This window comes from Oryzias latipes, chromosome 2 (genome assembly GCF_053564925.1).
Source record: "Oryzias latipes strain Hd-rR chromosome 2, Olatipes_Hd-rR_3.1".
Classification (NCBI taxonomy): domain Eukaryota; kingdom Metazoa; phylum Chordata; class Actinopteri; order Beloniformes; family Adrianichthyidae; genus Oryzias; species Oryzias latipes.
In genome coordinates, this window is record NC_136238.1 from 12,169,765 (window position 1) to 12,191,309 (window position 21,545).

Below are 21,545 nucleotides of genomic sequence, written 5' to 3' on the forward strand. Positions count from 1 at the left end.
TTTGAACCGAGGATCTGTAAAAACGCTGCAAAAGGGGTTGGAGCAGCGGGGACAGGGAAAGGAGATAAAGGGCTTAGCAGTGGTCCAACGATAGATGAACAGAAGCAGGTGAGAGCCGATCAGTCCCCACTGACTCCTGATTAACCTGCAGAACCCACAAATGAGTAACATCACCAAAGAAGAGCCGGGGTGCCGGCATCTGCTCATTACTCCTTCAAAAATGATTGCTGGCGATGGGGAAAAAAGACAAAAACAAAACCAAAAACCAGTGCAGATTATCTCGTGCTGCGATTATGTCAGCAAGGCGTTGGGACATTTTCCTCAAGGGGAAATCAAGATAAAGTTGTTGGACTGGTTGGGGGTCTTTCCCCGTGACAGCTAGATATTATTTGATTAGAAAAATACCTTGCCTCATTTCAGGTTGGAATGCCACACCGAACTAAAGGGGATAGTTGAGTGAACGGTAATTTTCCCAACCTACATGGACGTTTTGACAGCGCTCGACTGCTCAGTGGGCGGAGGTACTAGACAGCTGGCAGGATTACTGGAGTGAGTTGATTCCTGCTGCCTTTTTCTCTGACACTTAATCAGCATCTTCCAGCTTTCTTGGAGTTCTTTCTTTTTTTTAAAAAAATACTTTTTGAGTCCGTAACTATAATAATGCTCCACGTCTAGCTTTAAGGAAATACTATCCTTAGGTACCTTCCTCCAGCAAATTGGTGTCCGACTCAATAAGCTTCGAGAGACGCGCTAAAAAGGCTCTAGTCTGTCGCGAGTCTTACAGCCAACCACAAAACAGCTTGGTGTTAGATCCCAGTGGTCTCCAACCCTGTTCCTCCTGATCCCCGCTTCAGTAATTACTGTCACCTGAATCAGGCGTGCTCACTCAATCCAACTAATTGAAATTTGTTGTTCACCTTTTGGCATATCCCTTCAGGGGTTGCAATAGGTGGTCTGGGCAGAGATTTTTACGCTGGACGCCCTTCCAGACACAACCCTGTATTTTTTCCCGGGCTGGGGGCCGGCACAGGGGGACCCAGACTAGAGCCCCCTTCAACATAATTGTTAGAACTTGAACCTATAAATGAACAGCTAACTTCTACAAACAAAAAATCTTTGTAGGATTTCTAAGAGGAATTTGTCAAAAAAGGATTTCTTAACTTTCTTAACTTGAGGATCTACTTCTCCCTTTTTTCTTTAATTTGGTTTAATAGTGTTTTTAATTTGATGTATATTAAAATGTATGGCCACAATTGTGTCATTTTTTTGTACTATTTCAGGGGGTGGGATAGTTATTGTCAATTGCTCTAAACAGGGTTTGTAATTTTGTCCACAAAAAAAAAAAAACGAGAAAAAGAATCATTTTTGATGATAAAATATTACTTTTAGAAATAAATCCTGTTTTTCCTCATGTGAGCTTCTTAGGCATACCAGTGAATCAATTTTAATTGCAAGACCTCAACATACAGACGTCCTTCATTGGCACTTCTTCAAAGACGGACTGAGGACTTCACTGAGCTTAAGGGAGGGTTTGGATCCATTTTCTTTCACGGCTTCCTCAATTCTGATGTAAATCATTTCCAGATGGATCGATACCGAAATGATTTCAGAGCTTTTCAGCGAAACGCAGCTGTATGGAAAAGCCTGGAGGCATCCTGATGCCTGATCTACTGAAACTCCTGAGATTAGCTCAAGGAGTACACATCCGAAAGCTTAAAACAACCCAAAACATTAAATAGTAAATAAATAGGTAAATAAGTAAACTAGCTTGATGTTGAGTCAAACGGCATCGGTGCAAAGTTCCACCTCAGGCGGTAGTGGAATCAAAGCATCGCCTGCGGACCGACAGAGAAACTCAACAAACGAGAAAACAAAAAAACAAGCGCTCTCCCCGAAAATGTCAAAGAGCGTCCCCCTGGTGGACAGAGACAGTCCAGCCGGTTTGTTTGATGCTTGGGCGCGCTGCAGCTCTGTGGAATCTCAGAGAAAACCCCCCTGACATCTGCCTGAGTGAGCACCAGACTTGAACTGCAGGGCCTTTCCAAGGCAGGTAGCCATTAACTCTGCTAGAGCTTCGGTTTGAGTCACGCCGTAACGGCGCTGGCGGGAGGGGGAGGCTGTAATCAAAGAGGTGAAGGACAATAGTCGCTATTAAAGAAATTAACGCAGCGACTAAATCACTGTTTTTCCTGCAAATGCCAAGAGGGGTGAGGTTAGCAAATGGGCAGCAGCTGAGTGGGGGGGTAAAACAGTCATTTAAGTGCAAAAGGAGCTGGAGAGCAGCGACCGTCAAGGCTTCAGCAGCAGCAGTGCTGCTCCATTATTGGGATTTTACAGCAAAAATCACACATCCATCCCCCAAAGAATGACATTCTGAGATAACTGCCAAAAGAAAGAATCTCAGAAATGAGGCCAAAAACATAGTCAACAACAAGTCGGAGCTGAGATGGTTGACGTCTTGACCAAAATGTATGGACTCACTCCTGATGGGACCTCCATGTTTATATTTGTGCCTCTTTGTTTGGCTCTGTCTAAAAAAACGCAGTCGATAGCTGACGGCAGGTTGTTCCGAGTGACAAACTAACCTAGCATTAGGGCTGCTCAATGTGTGATATTAGTGATTAATGTGGTGATAACTAGCAGTACATGAACAAACATTTCACTGCAACAGATTTTTGTTTTTAAGATAACTTAAATCATACTCTAAATGACCCTCGTCTACACAGGAGGCAGGTATCCAACATAAAAAGGCTCCATTCTATTGGTCAAAGGGCTCTCTATATTGGAGTCATTAAATACTTCAAGCTGCCATGAGATAGTTTTAGCATGTGTGTAGATATTATTGGTAACTATTTATCGCAGTTTACGCCATCTTTTGTGATATGCGCATCACACAGACATTGCGGTAACAATAAATCTAGGATTTTTTTGTACAGGACTACCCACCTATGCTGATGACAATGGAACACGTGGACACATCAACCGCAATGCGACTCTTCAAGTCAAGCATTGCTAAAATCGATCACACTTTTAACTCTTGGGGTATTAGCGCTAACGCTGACGCGCTTTGAACCATCGTAACCCTTCAACTCAACCGTTCATGCGATTGGCGTGATTCCAACTAATTCTGAGAAAAGCAGTTTTGCGGTGATATGAGACACCAGTACTTACGCAATTGGTAAAAACCAACTGCATGTATTTTATTTGATTTTTGCAAACAAGCAGATGTGGTTGTATTGACAAAACACAAATATGAATACTATTTTCTGACTGATGCGGTTTGGATTTTAGACCTCATCAATGCAGTGATTCTTCAGCTAAAGCACCAGGATTTCAAAATAAAATAAAAAAACTCACACTTTTAAGAATCGTGCTAAGGTGTTGCGTTAAACGCACAGTGCTAGCAAGCTGTTGGGACATTAGCACGACTAGTTCATGAAAAATTTCTACAATTAAGAAAGGAGGTGATGGTGCAGAAAATTTTCCTTTTCTTCTTCTTTATTTGGAGTCATTTCTATAATCGTTCTACTTTAACACTTAGGACATGAGCTTATAATTGAGCTAACCCTATACACTAGGGGTGTAGGGAAAAATTTGTTGATATTGCGATAATTCGCTTGTATCGATTTAAAATGCCGTCAAGACGATATTTATTTAATTATTTATGAGCGACCTTCGAGCAGCACTACACCGAACCAAAACAAGATCTTGCAAAGATCAACTTGTGTTAAATGCTAAATGTTCAGTCAGCCTCGCAGTTTTTGTCGTTATGAGACAGGCACTACTTAGTTTTCTTTTGGGATGGATCCCGAACCGAAACTCTGTGCCACGTTGCTGCCAGCACCATTTAGAAACGTGGTTTGCGGTGGTTTGTGGTGGGCTCCAGATGCTTCACTCCAGACACTTGAGATGCATCGTGATACATCTCGTATCGTGATACTTGAGTCACCAGACTCTTGCCAATAAACACGCATACATTACACGTGTAATATAACCCACAATGTGTGGAGACCAGGTCATAAGAGGTTAATAATGCTTTTTTTCCCCCCTGCTCTTTCAAAAAAGCCCAATTGGATGTAATTGGACTCCTTATATTTATTTTGAAACAAACCTTAGTGAGTAAGTAGTATAGTGGTTAGGAGTGAGTGTTCTGCACGTTTCTTTGAACTCTGCATCATAAAGAATTTCTGGGATCTCCACTGAATTTCCCAGTAGCAACGTCGGGTTTCTTGGTAACATTTGACAGATCTGAACAGAGAGGCTGTGTGAAGGTCGACTTTATATAAGCGGAAGCAGATGGCCTGTTTTGTGCCTTTGCCACTGGTTGGGTGAATGAGGCGGGGAGGGATGGGGGCGTGTGGGATTGGCTGGGCTTCTGTGAATGGAGCCGGCGGAGCGCCATTCAGCACACGGGCGCCTGTCGGCAGCTGTCCGTGGTGCTGAAGTTGAGGCCGAGAGGCCCTTTTGTGCGCATGCGACGAGAAAGGGAGACTTCCGGCAAATTAAGCAGGGAAATCCCTCCCCCCTCCCCACCCCCGTCTCTTGACTTTAATGAAACGCTCTCGACATGAAGTGGAGTGGCCACGATGAACACCTGGTGGACACACGCGGCGCTCCAGGAGTTGTTTGCGAAAGCTATCAGGAGCTGTCATAAAAGGGCAATTCCAGCAGCTCCAAAGAGGTGATCGGTACTGGGGGGGGAGAAATCAAGGGGTGGATGGGGGGAGGATAAAAGAAGAAAAAAAAAGGGGCCTCCATCCGCACGAGGGCCTCGACTTAAGGAGATGAATGAACATGAGGCCTGGAGTCTCCTCGAATCTGTCATCCGTTTCCATGGCGACAGGCGCAGGAGAACAAAAAAAAAGGGGGGGGCAAAATCAACAGATGGCAGCCACCACCCCCCCACACCCGGACCCCCTTACCTTGCACTGCTCCATGCACGTCCTCGCGGAGTAAGCCCCCGGCTCATATTTCTGCGTGAGCAGCTCAAAGTCCTCATATTTCTCCTGCGCGTGCTGGTCGTAGCGCTGGTACGCCTGCACGCACGCGCCGCACCTGCTGGCGTCGCCGTCGCCGAGCACTTCCAGGCTGCAGTTCAAGTTGTCCGGACTCGCCAAGCCGTCCAGCAAATCCAGCAGGGAGTAGGAGTTACAAAAGGAGAGGTACAAATCGCTCATGTTTACGGCCCGCGTGGCCTCCTCCGCGGCGAACAGGGCCGCGCACAGACCATCCGCGTCCGCCGACGTAAAGCACGCGCCGGACGGCGAGGGGTCCTGCTGGCAAGTTTGGAGGCGCCACAAATGTTTGCTGGAGTTTCCTAGAAAAATAGCGTGGGGGGGTTCTCTGAGGCTGCTGTTCGCTGGGCGGGTCTGGGCTGAGAGGAGGTGGGAGGGCGCCAACTTCTCCCGCGTGCGGGACAGTTTGGCCTCGGCGCAGAACCACAGGTGATCAGAGAGGAGGATGGTGAGGAACAAGAGGGATGCCAAGGACAGTCGCCATCTCTGCGCCCTCTCGGAGTCGGTGAATGGCTTTTGGGTGTCGCGCGCGGGCTCTAGCCAGATTTGGAAGCCGTCGTCATCTTCTTGCTGCCAACACGTCCCAGCACCCCTGGTCATATTTTGGGAACCGGCCGACTCCACCGTGGGGGCTCCTCTGCCGCAACAGTCATTGACGTCGCGAGCGCTTCTTCGCGTTTTCCTCCCCTCAAGTGTCGGCTAGTGGGCTGTCCCGGCTCGATATCAGCGGTAATTCCCATCCAAATGAGCGTGGGCCGGGGGCAAAATCAAACGCTGGCGACCACGGGCCGCATCCTCCATGGCTGACCGGTGAAGCCTGCTGTCCTCCCGTCCGCCCGCCCTGGGCGCCGCTCCGCGCCTCGCTCTCTGCGCAGCCTCGACTCCGCTCCGAGGAACACTCGCCGACCGACGCGCTTACGTTTTCCCCGGCCTCGGTCGTGAAGGGACAAGGGCGCTGTCGTCTTCCAACATGGCGAAAGAGAGTGGCTTCGTGTCGGCGGGTGGGCCTGCAGCCTGAACCGTCCTCCCCGCTTTATCGAGCCCTCGCCGTTTTCATCGCCGCTGCCTCCATCAAGTTGCCGCCATGTTCGCCGCGAGATGGTGTGTGTTTGTGTCTGCGTGAAGTTGACGGCACGTAGGGGCGTTTCCGGTTTCAAAATAAAACAAAGAAAGTAGTTTTTTCGCGTCATGTGAGGTTTTGTTTTATAGGAATGCAAAAAAAAAAAAAAAAAAAAAATTAGCTGAATTCTTTAACCGTCTCTAGTTTTTTATTTTTTAAGTAGCTCCGTTGTGGGGTTTTTTCGTCTTCAGTCTCCTTAACCAATATAAATAAACAGTTTTAAAGTTTGGGAATTAAATAAATTTTTTATTGTGTTCCTTTTTTTCTTTCAGCATCTTTAATTAAAAAAAATAAAACACATAATAATTAAAGAGTTTAATTTTTTGTTGTTTTTTTTTTTTGGGGGGGGGGGGTTATAGTATTTTTGGGAAGTGGCTCCATTGTGTTTCTTTTATTTTCTTCTTCTTTCAGCTTCTATAAACAAAATAAAAAAAATAAACTTCAATAATAATTTTTGAAGTGTTTTTTTTATTGAAAAACAAACAAAAGAGTGTTGCATGTGGTTGCTTTTAGTATTTGCTAGAGATGCTAAACGATGGACTTTGTTTTAAAAAACCTCATATTTACAGTTGAAGATTCACATTTACTGTTTTTATTAAACTTTTGTTTGTTGTGGATTTATTCTTCTCATACTAGTTCATGTCTACTAGCTCTGACCACTAAGTGAAGTTGAGGTACACCGTGACAAGACAGAATAACAGAGACAAACAGCTATACATACTCACACCTAAGGGACAATATCGAGTCACCAATTAACCTATTAATAATGTTTTTGGATTGTAGGGGAAGTCAGACCTCTTGGAAAAAATCCACACAAGGGAAAACAAGCAACCTCAATACAGAAAGGAACCCATCTGAGACTTGAGCCAGTGAGGTGAGAGACCCCATCCATCTTCTTCCGCTCATCCCAGGGGCAGCATTCTACTCAAAGATGGCCAGACTTCCCTCTCCCCGGTCACTTCCTCCAGCTCCTCTGAGGCGTGCCCAGACCAGCTGAGAGACGTAGTCACTCCAGCGTGTCCTGGGTCATCCCCGGGGCCTCCACACAGTGGGACATTCCCGAAACGCCTCCCCAGAGAGACGTTCAGACCAGATGCCCGAGCCACCACAACTGGCTCCTCTCCACGGGTGACCGAGCTCCTCCTCCTATCTCTAAGGGAGCGCCCAGCCACCCTCTAGCTCATTTCAGCCGCTTGCACATGGGACCTTTTGCTAATGACCTAGAGCTCGCGACCGCATTGAAATGAAGGAGGACCGGTGATTTGAGAGCTTTCTGGCTCAGCTCTCTTCACCGCAACGGACCGATACAGCGACCGATACAGCATGACGGCGGACAATCTCACGCTCTGACCTTCCCTCACTCACGAACAAGATCCCAATATATTTAAACTCCTCCACCTGGGGCAGGAGCACCCCACAAACCCACCCAGAGAGCAAACTGACAGACCCCATTTGAAGAAAAAAAATGTTTGTGTGTTAATTCATTTATCAGAATCATTTATCAGAAAGTGAACAGTAGAAATACACAGGAGGCTATATTTAGACCAAACCATGCTGCATTATGATTATGTTTGACGTGTCCACTGCACGCTCAAACTGAAGTCAATTTTCCGATTGTTGTAAGCACAGAAGTTCACATTAAGGGCCAAAACTGGCATTTTGAGCAAAATTTAAAACCATGCAGTAATATTTTAAAACAACATAGCAGATTATTTCAACATGTTTTAAGGCACATGTGTCAAAATCAAGGCCCGGGGGCCACATGCGGCCCGCCGTGTCATTTTATGTGGCCCGCGAGAGCATAAAAGTTTTTAATTTTTTAAAATAAAAATTTTCTTTAGTTGATTACATATTATTTATGTGTAGTTGCTGTAATTATTCAATGTTTGCAGGTCTTATGTCTTTATGCAGACAAAATGTTACACGTGTAATACATGTTTTTTCAGGCTCATTTTATGTTATTTTTCTTTATTAAGTTTGATCTTTCATTAATGGAGTTATGTGGGTTTTAATAAGTGGACAAAATGTAAAAGGATTTATGCTAGAGTAACAAGCAAACATGTTTTCTATGCAGCTGTAATTGTCATTTTAAAATGTTATAATAAATAAATAATGAGTTATTTAACATTTAGGAGTAGTTACATTTATTTTTCATTACATTTAGTTACATGAATGTTATATCTGGCCCTATGAGGACAACCACCATGCTGATGTGGCCCTCTGTGAAAATTAGTTTGACACCCTTGTTTTAAGGTAATGCTCCCAATTTCTTTTCTTTTATGCTTTTGGCTTTAGCACAACGTTGACCTCATTGTGCTTTAATTTTTTTATTCTTTGCTTTTATTCTACCCCTGGAAATTACTAGCATAGAATTCTTTGAAATAAATCATCCTATGACAAACTAACAAAAACATGCATTCTGTGCGTTAATACCTTGACAGAAATTTTCAAAATTGTCTAATAAAATGTCTGTCTGGTGGACATTCAATGTTATTTTATAGATAGAATAGGCTCATAAATACAAAGTAAATGTCAAATTATACAAATTTGAAGTAAAAAAAAATATTTGAACAAAGAAATTCGCTCCGTTCTTTAAATTAGGGATTTTTAAATAAGTAAATTTTTGGGAACATGGAAAGGCTTTTTTCCTTTTTTGATTAGATTTTTTTTATTTTGAAGGTCCCGCAATCCCACATCCGTTTTTTCCCTTTTAATTTTGTAACTTCTAACAGCACACTTCCAGCTGTGACGTTATGCGCGCGCACCACAGAGGCTCCTTCTATCCTTCAAGGGCGCATCAAGTCAGAGAGAATTTGTTTGCAAAAAAGGTCGGAATTTTGTCTTCATAATAAAAACTTTTACATCCAGTCCGATAAAAAAAAAAAGTCCTGAGCAAATTTAAATGCATAGAAAAAAAAAGAAAGCATGGAACTTCACGTAAAAATAAACCGTCGTAAAAATGTGCTATTTTGTAGTTTTGTAGAAATTTGCATTATTTACACCTTTATTAGATTTTCGTGGCAGAAACAAAGACATTTTAAATTTGAGTTAGACCTTCAAAGCGGTCAACTGATAGAGTGTCCACCCCAATAGTGGGAGGTAGTGTGTTCAGATCCATCTCCAAACCCCCAAAATGTTATTTTTGTCTTTTACATCAACAATCTTTGTATAACAATCTGTATCGGACAGTTTAGCACCAACTGGCCTTTATTTTGGTAAATTTAACAAATTTACCCCGAATCTATACAAAAAGTTCATCACCTATCAGGAAGACACGAGTTTTGTCTGCTTTAGTTCTGTAGAAACAAATGGAAAACTCATTAAAAAATTTTTTTACAAAAATTAATGTCAAGGTTTAGTTTGTTTTTGAGCTGGACGCAACTACAGAAAATCCGAGTCAGCTGAAATAATTTAAAACATTTAAATGTAAACTTTAACAAGAAACAAAAAATCTGATTTAGCCAAAACAATTATTTATACATTGAAAAAAAAGTTCAAAAAAATATTTATATATTCATTCAAGTTTATGACGTAGCACAACCATGGTTCCTACTGGGGTTATTTTACACCTTTTTTTGACAAACTCGTTTTTTGTTGTTGTATAGTGACCCCTATAGGCGGCGGTTGGAACTGTTGCACCTAATATATGTATATATTTTTTTTATTAATGTAGAAATTTGGGGACTATTTTGATTCATCACCAAGGAGTGACTTTTTTGTTAGAAAGGGGCCTTGAGCCCCCTCTGGAGGTGGCACTGCCACTTATGGTTAAAAGCACACACCCCCCCCCCCCTCCCCCAAATGTCAGCAAGTGTCTTCAATAAAACTAATCAAATTCATGCTTCTTTATTTCTGTTCTATTGGTAAGAACCACTCCTTAGCAGCTGATTCTCTGAGGGCCCGGTTGTCCAGGGACCCACTTCAAATCCATCGAGTCCGGCGCCGCCGCCGCGTCTCTCCAACGGCTACGGCCAGCCTAATTGGAGCATTTGGTCCCATTAGGGCGTGGTATTCCTGCTATGCTAGCTCTGGTAATCTGCTCCTCCGAGTCCTTTCAGGGGGGGCAACAGTTGGGCTTGTCAAGACTTCACACTGGCAACTCGCCATGGGAATAGGCGCCGGTTGAGGACCATTAATTAAAGCCTGTCACTCAAACGTTCACTCTGCTTTACCTAGAAATAGTCCAGAGTGGGCGACGGGTTGCAGATGTTTGATAAGCACTAATGAGGATCAGTTTTACTTCACATATTTGAGCTTCTTGGAACAAAACCCTTTGAAAAAATGACACCCAGAAAAAAGGAGGAAATCCACCGGGATCCTGTCAACAGGCCCTCCGTGATTGGAAACTAATCACTCTCATGGCAGAAACTCCCAAAACGCACCGCTGACATTTTTAAACAGTATGAAAAACATGGTTCCATTTGTTGATGGGCGGGGCTTAAAGACCCCCCCCCCCCCCCCCCGTGACGAGGTTCTTCTCAGCAGCAAATAAATAAATCCCTCTGAAATAAGATGACCAAGCCAGCATACTCCAAATTTTATTGATCCCATAACAATAATCAAAGAATCAAGGCTGCCGCCCCCCACACACACTCCCCCCCCCCCCCCACACACACACACACACACTTCAAAACATTAAAGCTCAAGTGAGCACAGAAGCCAAAACTAGCCTTCTATGCTCTAAGTTCCAACAGAAATGACGAGAATCAGGCCGGTGATGTCATAGTGATGTCATCCAGGCAGATTTGAAATAAAAAAAAAAAGTGTTTTGTTTCTTTAAATCCTGTCTAGCGGAAAAAAGGAATAAAATGAAACATTTTTCTAAACTCGTCTTTTTTAGTTTAATAAATGATGATCTGATGATTTTAGGCGTTCTTCTTTAAATTTCCTATCAAAATCTAACAAAAATAGAACACATTATTATTATAAATGCAGTTTTGGAAAATAAAAAAAACATTTTCAATTACTTCTTTTTTTTTTTTTTTAAATAAAAAACATTTAAGGGGAAGGGTATAATACATATGTTTGCTGTAAATCATTTAAAAAAAACGTGTTAGGCATTAAAACAAACTATTTTACTTTTTTTATGCTGAGATCAAAAAAACAACTTTTTTTGGGCTGAAATGGAAAACTTTTTTTTTTTTAATTTCTTTTGTTTTTTTTTTCTATAAGTCAACTTGTATAAGAACTGGAAAATGTGAGTAATAATTGTTACAATGACCTTCAAAACTTTATTGTTCATAATTTCCAATAAAAATTTAGAACAATAAAAATAAAACAGGATGGACCTTTTGGTGAAAGAAAGGATTTGAAGTAAAAACCGTGAAAGTGAAATATTTGAAATAATCAGCAGCATTTATTCGTAATGAGAACACGTGAAACTCTCTGGTTTCAAACTAAGTACTCTCTGTCGTCCAGCAGGACGCCGTTTTTGATGGAGTCGGTGACCCACGTGTGTTTGACGATCTTGAACTTCCTCCTGAAGCAGCGCCTCAGAGTCCTCAGCTCCAGAAGTCGGCTCTCCTCTTCCACCAGAACGTGGGAAACTCCTTCCTCCAGCCTCTCCACCACGCGCCCTCCGTGGAAACGGAACTCCAGCGCCCTGATCTCCAGGCAGGTGGCAGGTATGAGCGTGTCCGGCTCTCCGACGCGGGCAAACACGTCGGCGTACGCCGTGAAGGGTCTGAACATGCTGGTCGGAAGGTCGCTGAAGCCGTAGCGCTCCTCCACCTGGGCCACACTGATCTCCACCTCCGCGTCGCCGATGCGCCCGAAAACCTCCCGCAGCTGCTGCCCGTCTGTGTCCAGGAAGTAGCTGTCGCCGTGGGGGTCGTACTCCTTGGCGAAGTGCTCCCTGGTGGTGGGGGACATGTGGATCATGTGGCGAGGCTGCCACGGCGCCACCTCCTTCCGCTCCAGACACTCCAGCAGCCAGGAGGCCCACACCACGTCGTGCTGGTCCGAGGAGATCAGGTTCTTCACGCGCATGTTCTCCGCGCCGGCGATCACGCAGTAGGTCTCCCGCCCGGGGTTTTGGACCACAATCCCGCCACAGCTGCCGTGGAAACGGACACAGTTAACCATAAGAATGAGGGAAAGACCTTCTTTACCTTTGTGCTATCCTAGGCACTTTACCATTGGGAGTTGGGTCATCAAGACCCACTAGACAGTGCTCTGAACCTTTTTTCTTCAATGATTTATGATCTTCACTGATGTCCATGTATTACATTAAATCTTTCCACCTTTATCCACCTTTGTCATGGTAGGGAGAACACGTCAATGTGAGGGTGGGGTCATCTAAGATAGCACAAGGGTTAATCCGCTAACTTTAGCTCCTCTGTGTTTGTCAAAAAGTACAAATAAATTACTTACTGCTGCTGATATGATGGACGTATTTTGCTTACATTATTAAACGCTATCCAGGGGCGGAGCTAGAACTTTTTATTTGAGGGGGGTGGGGAGACGAGAGGGGGGCAAAAGGCTTTGGAAGGGTGGCAAATGAGAACAGAATAGTGGAAAGCCGTTGTAAAAATCAAAATGCCTATTTCAAACTGTTTTATTATCACTGTTGATGTTAAAACTGCAGTTATTTTTTTGCCAAAATGCTTTTTTCTAATGTAAAAAAGTAGCAAAAAGCGTAGAAATTCTTGAAAGACCAGAATTCCGGGGGCGTAGTAAGTATGATTTCACACAAATACATAGCTTCTGGTGTTTTTGCAGTGCTTACCTGAGCTTGTTTGAATAATTTCATCATTTTTGACAATTTTGACACTAATTCTGAAGCACAAATTCAAGGAGCTGAGCTTTTTGCTTGGGGGCCCCCCATTGCCCCCCTGTAGCTCCGCCCCTGACCCTACTGTCATTTGAGCTAAACAGGTCTCTGGTAAATGCGACTTCAAGGCTGCGTTCACACCGCCCTCGGCCACTTCAAATGAAAAGTTAACGGGCTACGCAAGTCCATTTTTTCGGGTTGGACGTGCAAAGCGGACGGCCATTGAAAGCACCACCAACGTCAAAACAAGTTGAACCAATCAGGGACTGCGATCTGGTAGTGACGTACGCATGGCGTCCCTTTTATTCGGTGCCAACCGTTCGAAAACTGGATCATGGAGGAGAAACTGAGAATCGGACGAGCTTCTATGACGCCAAATCTTTCATATATCGGAATAGAGCTGTGAAAGAAAAAGCCCGGAGCGAGATCCAATAGATCTGCACCGCTTTAACATTTCGCTCTAAGCCTCTTCCACCTGCAGGTGGCGAACATGCTGCAGTAAAGAGGTTATTGGTCTTTTAAGAGGTTTATTCATCATAACAGTTGGAATGATTGGAATGTCGATAAAGTGGATAGAGGATCATTTTATGAGTTGATTTTTTTTTATCCACATGAGCCAATAAGGGACCAAATCAGTTTAGCTTTTTTTAAATTTGCCACAGCAAAAAAAAAAAAAAAAACACTAAGGAATTTTTTAACTATGGACGATTATTGGACAAATTTTTACTTTTTTTTCTGTTACATAAACATCGAAGAGGCGAGTACAACCACTAGATCAATTCAATCCTGCAATGTTTGACTCAATTTATGTCAAATATGAAGTATAGTTTGTTGTTTTCGCTTAACTAACATAAAATAAAGAAAAATTAACCTTTTTTTATCACAATCGGGAATTCTCATGTTTGAAAGTAACAAAAAAAATTTGTTTTTATGGCTAGAAAATAACCCAGAGTTCGTGGAATTGATTGATTTCACATTTTCTACATTGAAATCAGTTCAGTTGTTGGATTTTATTTGAAACCCAGCATTTCGTAACGGAAGTTTACTGGCTGAAGGAACCAAACGTACAACCGGAGCTCTGCAGACAAAGACTGATGTCTAAAAAATAGGTTTTTGCATTTCATCGAGTGGATTGGTTCTCCTTTTATTACTGTTCTGCTTAAAGCAACCTTATCATCTTTACTGATTTACCAAACCGCTCACTTGTTGCCTTGAAATTTAAATTTCTGATTACCAGAAAAGCTGCTCCACGTCAACTTCTTAAACTAAACTACCTGTTTTTCTGGCCAAATCTGCTAGAAAAAGGTTGAAATCCTGATCTTTTTTTGTTTCTGCAGCCGACAGGCTTCTCATTCTCTTCTTACCTGGCAACGCCTTTCTCCAGCTCGCATTTTGGGTGGTCCTCCGTGCCGTTGAGGATGCAGAACTCCACGTCCTCGAACATATCCGTCTCCTTGGAGACGGCGGACAGATCTTGGGGCTTGAAGTGGTCGAGGATGCTGACCGCTTTCTTGGCTTTGGTCGGCAGCTTGCGCTTCTTCTTCTTCTGCGGCTGGTCGTCGCCGTCGTCGATGCGGAGGTGGCGCGAGGCCAGCTTCCCGGACGCCTTACTGCGGAGCTGGTCCAGCTCGGCCAGGGTCATGCACTGGTGCCACTCCTTGTCGTCTCGGATCTTCTCGATCCTGGGGAAGCGCAGCGTGCAGTTGGTCCTGTACATGTCGCTCGGGATGATCTCCGCCGCCTTCACCTGGACGATGATGGAGTTGCAGGGCTCGATGTAGACTTCGGGTTTCTCGGTGCTGCACAGGAGGGACGGTGGCGGGTCGCTCCTCCTGTACACCTTCCAGTGTTTGGCCAGCTTGAGGCCCAGGTCGTACAGTTCTTTCATGGTGTAACCCGATCCGATGCGGCACAGGGAGTGGAAGACCGACGGCTTCTCGCCCGGCTTTGGAGCTTCGGCGACGGCGCACAAGAAGTGTGACATCATACCCCCCCGCCGCCCTTTCCCCCAGTAACCTCCGACGATCAGCAGGTCCAGCTCGTCCATCAGGCTGTCCACGTACTCGGGCTTTATCTTCAGCCAGCCTTCCCCGCGCTTGTCCGGTTTGTAGATGGACAGCGGGTCCTTCACCATGATCCCCTCCTCCCGGCTGTCGATGGCGTCATTGAGCGCGCTCACCACCTCCTGCACGCTTCTGGCTTCGCTCTTCGGAACCAGATGCATCCGCCCCTTGGCGGGCGTGAAAACCGTCTGGAGGATCTCGTGGCGCTTCCTCAGCGCCTCTTTGCCGAGCTTCTGGTCGTTGACCAGCAGCACGTCGAACACGCAGAAGCACGTCTGCAGCTCCGAGTCGTCCATCAGCTTCTTGATGTCGAACCGGCTCCCCTTCTGCATGAAGGTCTCCGTGGTGGGGTTGTACGCCATCATCTCGCCGTCCAGGATGCAGTTCGCCACGTGGCTTTTGAAGACGTTGTGGATGTACGGCGTCAGGGAACCTTCCAGCGGCGAGCCTCCGAACTGCTGCGTGTACTCAAAGGCGTTTCGGCTGAAGTACTTGTAGACGTCCCCATCCTTGTGGAGCTGGATGCGCTCGCCGTCGAGCTTCGTCTCGATGTAAAAGGGGCTGTTGCCCATCTGTTTCTCCACGTTGCGAATGTTAGCCACCGCGGCTAGCATCGGCTTGAAAGCGGAGAAGAGTCCGATGGAGACGTCGCTCAAAGACACCGAAGGGTTGTGGAGCTGCTGGCACACCTTGTTCAAGTCTGTGTTGACGTTGTAAAGCTCCGCGGCGTCCGGGTGGAAGGCCTGGAGCACGGTCTCCTTGCTGATGCCGAGCTTCATGTCCTTCAGGATCATCCGGATGAGCCACTTCTGCTCCAGGGCGGAGCTCTGGGTGATGAGGTGGAGCAGACTCTTCCTCATGAGATCCTTCTTCTTGCTGGCGTTGTTCAGCGCCACCGAGTCCAGGAAGTCGTTGACCTCTTTGATGCTGAGGTTTCCCTGGCTGGTGCATCGTTTCTTCAGCACGAAGTACGCCATGCCGGCGAAGTCTCCGGCTTCACCCTGGGACGTGGTCGGAGCGCGGTAGTTCAGCAGCTTGTTGGCCTCCGGCCCGTTCTTCGGCAGGCCCAACACGTCAATGTACAGCTTCGCCAGCATGCTCTCCTTGATGCCGTACGCCATTCGCTCGCGTTCAAACGGCGGGACGATGAGGCGCATGGCCGGATAGAAGGAGTCCGCGGTTCGGGGGTTGTTTTTGTGCAAGGCGGCGTGGAAGTTTCGCCATGACCCGATGAAATCCCCAAGGATCTTGGATTTCTCTGGACGCAGTTTGGCCTTTTGGATCTTCTCTAAGGTCGTGCACAGGTGACTGAAGGGAACCTGCGCCGCCACCGTCTGCTCGCTGGCTGCATCGCTTTTGGAAGGCGCGTCGTCCATCCTGTGTCCGCAATACACGGGAGAAAATTTCAGTTAGCCGCAAAAAACACAAACGCAAAACAGTTGCTTTCCCCCAAATACAACCCTTTTATTAAAAGTTTAGCATCCAAATTTCTGTGAAATAAAAAGCCAAAAGTAAAAAAAAATGAAGTTTGACCAGTTTAGAGTGGATGGGTTAGCCCCGGATTGGTGATAGTAATAAATACACACGCAAAAAAATGCACAAGGTTTCAGAAATGTCCTTGAAAAATGAGCAAACAACTATCACGTTCAGATTTTCAGTAATAATCTTATAAAACGTGAAGAAAAACAATATTTTTTCCATCCGCGTTGCCCTAAACTTGCCATTTTCTTTTGACATGACTTTCAAGCATTAAGAAAAATCCAATACAATCGAGTAAATCTTAATTTAAAACACTATTTATATTGAAGTTGTTGACTGACAATTGACAGGATCTATCAGGACTGGACTTAATTTAAAACTTGAATTCTGCGTTTACTCTTTATGTTTGTCACAAACAGTTTACGCTGAAAGGCTATTTTTTTATGCATAATTGTGGGAATAATACATTTTTTTATTACATTTACTGGCAGTAATATAACTCTTTCTGATAAATCAGAAATTTGCAAAAACGTCATTAATAAAATAAAAACAAAACACACCTTAAAATAAATAAATCCAAATTTGTATATAAAGTTTTATTTGGAATAAGGATTGTGTTAGTCCTCATTTTGCAATAAAGTTTTTTTTTGTTGAAAAGATGAAGCAAAACTGTTTTTCGTGTAAGTGTGGAACTTTAGGATAAAACAAATTAACGCGCTAAAAATTCCACTTAAAACATGAGTTTTAAAGTTCGTCAGTTTAAATTTAAGTAAACTGTTTTTTGTTTTGTCAATAAAGGCTTAAACAACTCTAACCGCTTTAGACGACAGCTCGTTGTAGAATCACGTTTTTTAAACACTCTGAAATCCTAAAATACTATAATTAATAGATAATGTTAAATGCTCACCGTGCTGTTTGCTCTTCCCCCCCCCAAATAACTTTTAAAATCAAATAGCCCTCCGCCTTCGTTTGTAATGTTTACATTTCTAGTTCCATCTTCTAATAGGTTCCCCCCGGAAACAACAAAGGCAGAGAATTCGTTCCTACCGGCCGTCGTTGTAATTGACGTCGTTGTTTTCTTCTTTTATTTTATTTTTAGCATTTTCACCCTTTCACCGCATATATGTATTTAGTGAAGATTGTTAATTTTGTTAAATGTTTATGTTCTTAATTTTAATTTTAAGCAACAGAGTGTCACGCCCGCAATGACCAGCAGAGGGGGTCAGTGAGACGCCGCACTGCAGAAAAGCTGCAGTCAGATTGCCTACCATCAATGCCGAGTCAGAAACAGTCAGAAACTGCCAGTAACAGATAAAAAGAAAACAAAAGCCAGCTTGTTGCCAAAAAATATTAAATCTTATCTGTTTTGTTTTTTTACTGTAATGCTTGACGAGGAAAACTGTAAATTAGGGTTTTAAGTGCAAGAAACTGGTCCTGGAGGCAAATTAAAAAACAAAAATACTGTTTTTGGTCATGATTCCTTGTGATTTTTTGCATAAGGAAGCAATAAACCTTCCCATGCCCTATTCAGACTAGTTTCTCACTCTTGGGTAGCCCAGGATTTTTGTTTTAACTTTCTGCTTTAAAGTTTACAAAGCTTCAGGAGAAATGTTTAAAAGATAAAACTATTCTTGGAAAAAAAATAAGTCTTAGACAAAAAGTAATTAATTTCAAGACTATTTTGTTGAATGTACTAAACCCACCGACCCTACCATTTGTAGATTCATGCCCACTTTGATTGTTTCTTGCTCTAGATTCCTTATTATTTGTGGGGTACCACATGACACCCTACTAAGCTCCTACCTTTTTTTTTTATTTAAACCATTTTAGAGAGCAAAACAAGCTTTAAACCTTCAAAAAAGGGGTACAGGTGAGAACCAAAATACGTTTTTTAACACAAAAATAATTTCATATTTGTTCTTTTTCATTGTTGATGCATTGGTTTGACTTTTTTGCACGGCCTGATGCACATCCGGTGCTCAGAAATCATCATTTTATCTACAATCTAGTCGTGCAATATGGATCCATGGATGCAGCATTTTAGGAAAAGTAAATATCTCAATTCAAAAAGACGGTACTTTGAAATTTTTGAATTTGAGAAAATTCAAAGACTGTCAAAATATTTTATGTAACTTTTGACCCAATCAAATCATTGCTTTTTTAAATCCAAAAACCTTTCTGTTATTATATTTGATTTGGTTTCTGTTTTACAGACACAAACACAGTCAGCGGGGAAGCCATAATTATGTATCTGTAAAAGGAAAACAGAGCTTGGCGTCTGTTTTGCCTCCTCAGTAGACCTTATTTGGTGGCGGAAGCGGCTTCCTGAAGCCAGAAGGAGGCGCTGTTTGCCAGCAGGAGGAGCTTGGCAGCAGTAAGGCCTGAGTCACACTAAGAGTTGTTTACTTTTCTGCTGCTGCTGCAGTGGAGGACCCTGGAAAATGTGTGGAGTTGGCAGAAGAGTGTCGGGGTCCACCATTTGTGTCAGAAATCCAGCTTTTTGTGTTGTCAAAAATACTCACAAAGGCAGTGTGTGTGTGTTTGTGTACAGTATGTCCACGCACCTGCGTGTAAAGAGGAGTGCTTTGCAGGCTTAGGCAAAACAGTGAAGTGGCGGTCATGCAGCAAACTGGGGGGAGGGGGTTACATAAGACCTGCTGGCTGCGATGCTGCTCTGCAAAGAGAGGCAACCTACAAGACAGTAAACAACTGACGTCAATGCTTCCGTGGCGTGCATCAGCTTGCACCAGGGATGAAAGGGGAAGGGGAGGAGAAGGACAACCAGGAAGGATGTTTCTTGAATGCTGATGTGGGCCCGAGAAAGCCTCTCTTGTAGGGAACAGAGTGCAGTCAAATAGTTCCTGCATGTCCCAGGCTTTTCGTTCACAGCGAGACGGCTGTCAAACACACAATGCTCCCCTACTGGTTGATGTCACATTCAAGTTCTTTAGTTTTTTTTAAGTTCAACAAAAAGTACAAATGAATGTTTTCAAACGTTTTCAGAGGAAGGCGTTCGTATAAAATCTATGACTTTCTTGACAAAAATTAAATCCTACACTAGAAAGGTTTTCCGATCTCTTCCATGTGGATGTGGAAAACATGACCCTGTTCACACTGCGCTGTTTGGTCCACACCCGAGTTTGTTTACTGGCTTGGTTTGACAACCGGAACTCTGCCTGAAAACGTTTCGATTTAAAAGACCACTGGGAATGCTTTGAAAATAGAACAAAAGGTGATGGAAGTGGGACTTAAAGGTTTCAAATAAAAAGGATCCATGATTACCAGGTACATATTTTATCACCAATCCTCTGATTCAGGGTTTGTGATAAAGATGTTTAAAATTTTTTATAATGTTGACAGAAAAATAACTTCTAGCTTCTCAGCTTTAGCTGTTTGCCGTCAGGCCACAATTCTCAAAATCTATTATTAACAATGGGCCAATTTCTTACAGGTTTTTTTTGTAGATTTGACTTCTCTACTTTTTTAAAGCAGTAATCTTAACCACTAAAGCTTGTTCTTCACCTGTTAGCCCCGATTGTTTGTCTGTTATTGAAACAAAATTTTGCTCTGCAGAAATTTATTGAACCATTAAAAAAACAAGGGGGAAGAAATTGAGTACCATTCTTATCCAGTCGCAGGAAAGTGAAGAAGGGATAATGAGTACCGGTAAAACAACAGATGTTTACTTGAACAACAGATTACTGATACAATAAAAGCTTTGCAAACCAAACGCTGATAAGAATTCTTTATTACATGCGTGTTCTTAACTGCCTTCATGTCAGTTTGACATTAGACTGAAATGACTGATGTCAGGCTTTTATCCATGGTTAATGATGTTAGCCATTAACATTAGCCTAGTGTTATATACAAGGACTTTGTAGCAGGTTTATGATCGCAAACTGTAACAATTGCTAAACATACAAACAGGAGCCTCTTTTTTCAAAATAAAACACCCCTAATACCATTTAACTCATTTCATACAGTGACTTAGGGATGAGGCTTCATGGTTTACACTTGTCTGTTTTGTCCACATCAGTTTGTTTTCTCAACTTGTTTGGTTAGATTTAAAAGAGTCATAAGTAATCTAAACCGAGCAATGAAGGCCGAATTCACATTGAAATGAGGGTCTTGGTTCACCTGCAAGTGAACTTTGGTGTGGTTCTCTACAGTGTGAATGCAAGCTGGACTAGCCAGATCAAGGCAGAGGAAATCAAATCCCAATTCATTCACTACCCATCTGGCTCTTCCCTATTGCTCCAGTTGTTGTGACATAAGTTGTTGTTTTTCAGCGTTCGGCATGTCCTATCAGGCGTCGCCACTGCAAGTCAGCTTCGTATTTTCGTTGTTTCACTGACAATGACAAATAAATCTTCTTGAATCTTGAATCTTCACTGAGTTGCACTGGTGGTTTGGCAGAGACTTTTACGCCAGATGCCCTTCTTGACACAATCCGGTGTTTTATGCAGGGATCCCCAGATTTGGGTTGCTTCCATAGTTAGGCAGTAGTGTGAAGGAACCCCTTTGCAAATCCGAATAAAGACTAAATATACAAAAAAAAATGTGCCCTGTTTGGAGCTAGAAATCTCAGCACTTAACAGAACTATCAGCACTTAGCTTCTTCTTCATGCTGTCTTTTCTTTGCAGTCATTGTTTTTAGGGAATACCGCCCCCAATGGAGGAGTTGTTTTGACTGTGTGTCACTGTGTGAAAGCAGATCAAACTAAATAGAGGTGTGAAACTTTCAATGAACCAAACGTAGCTAGTGTAAAAGCATGCATGGCGTGTGTTGGAGCGCTTCACAACAAAGGAAATTAAAGTATTGCCACTATTCTTCAAGTTGACTCAAAGTGGAAACACATCAAGAAGCTCCATGCCAAATTCCAAACAGCATTTTTTAGTTGACTTCCTCAATGTAACTATGTTACAAATGTACACACCACAAATGGGATAAGACCATGACAAGTTTTTCTAGAAAATCTTGTACCGACAACTCAACTCAAGAAGATGAAAGGAAGATTAAAGCCACAAGCAGCGTCGTGTGACCTGCAGGCACAACACTTATCAAAATGGCTGCTTTTCTGTTGGTTGATCTCCAT

General features: G+C 43.4%; 2 protein-coding genes and 1 long non-coding RNA gene across 4 annotated transcripts in view; 1 reads left to right on the forward strand and 2 right to left on the reverse strand.

The window, feature by feature from the left end:
* LOC101175225 (NALCN channel auxiliary factor 1) overlaps positions 1 to 6,152 on the reverse strand; it is a 42,275-nt gene extending 36,123 nt beyond the window's left edge. Inside the window, exon 1 of the mRNA XM_023963593.2 lies at positions 4,923 to 6,152. Within this exon, the coding sequence (XP_023819361.1) occupies positions 4,923 to 5,615 (693 nt within the window). The 5' untranslated portion in view covers positions 5,616 to 6,152. The remainder of the gene's footprint in view (positions 1 to 4,922) is intronic.
* LOC144984373 (uncharacterized) lies at positions 5,024 to 8,546 on the forward strand. Its single transcript, XR_013648000.1, has 2 exons — positions 5,024 to 5,162; positions 6,919 to 8,546. It is a non-coding gene; the product is annotated as an uncharacterized LOC144984373 (long non-coding RNA).
* Positions 8,547 to 11,469: 2,923 nt separating this feature from the next.
* On the reverse strand, positions 11,470 to 19,160 carry lig4 (ligase IV, DNA, ATP-dependent). Of its 2 annotated transcripts, none has more exons than XM_078942917.1 (3): positions 19,014 to 19,160; positions 14,272 to 16,347; positions 11,470 to 12,190 (listed from the first exon to the last, which is right to left on the reverse strand). In XM_078942917.1, exons 2-3 carry the CDS (start codon positions 16,344 to 16,346, stop codon positions 11,527 to 11,529), a joined length of 2,739 nt encoding a protein of 912 aa, XP_078799043.1. In that variant the 5' UTR covers position 16,347; positions 19,014 to 19,160; the 3' UTR covers positions 11,470 to 11,526. The 2 variants fall into 2 exon arrangements, with proteins under 2 accessions (XP_078799043.1, XP_004066615.1); XM_004066567.5 differs by lacking the exon at positions 19,014 to 19,160 and adding an exon at positions 17,357 to 17,655.
* Positions 19,161 to 21,545: the final 2,385 nt, after the last annotated feature.

Excerpts from the sequence above, each read along its gene's own strand:
- lig4 (XM_078942917.1), bottom strand. The coding sequence starts at position 16,346 with ATGGACGACGCGCCTTCCAAAAGCGATGCAGCCAGCGAGCAGACGGTG. Across the intron at positions 12,191-14,271 it reads CTGGAGAAAGGCGTTGCCAG|CTGTGGCGGGATTGTGGTCC; the intron begins GTAAGAAGAGAA and ends TTTCCACGGCAG.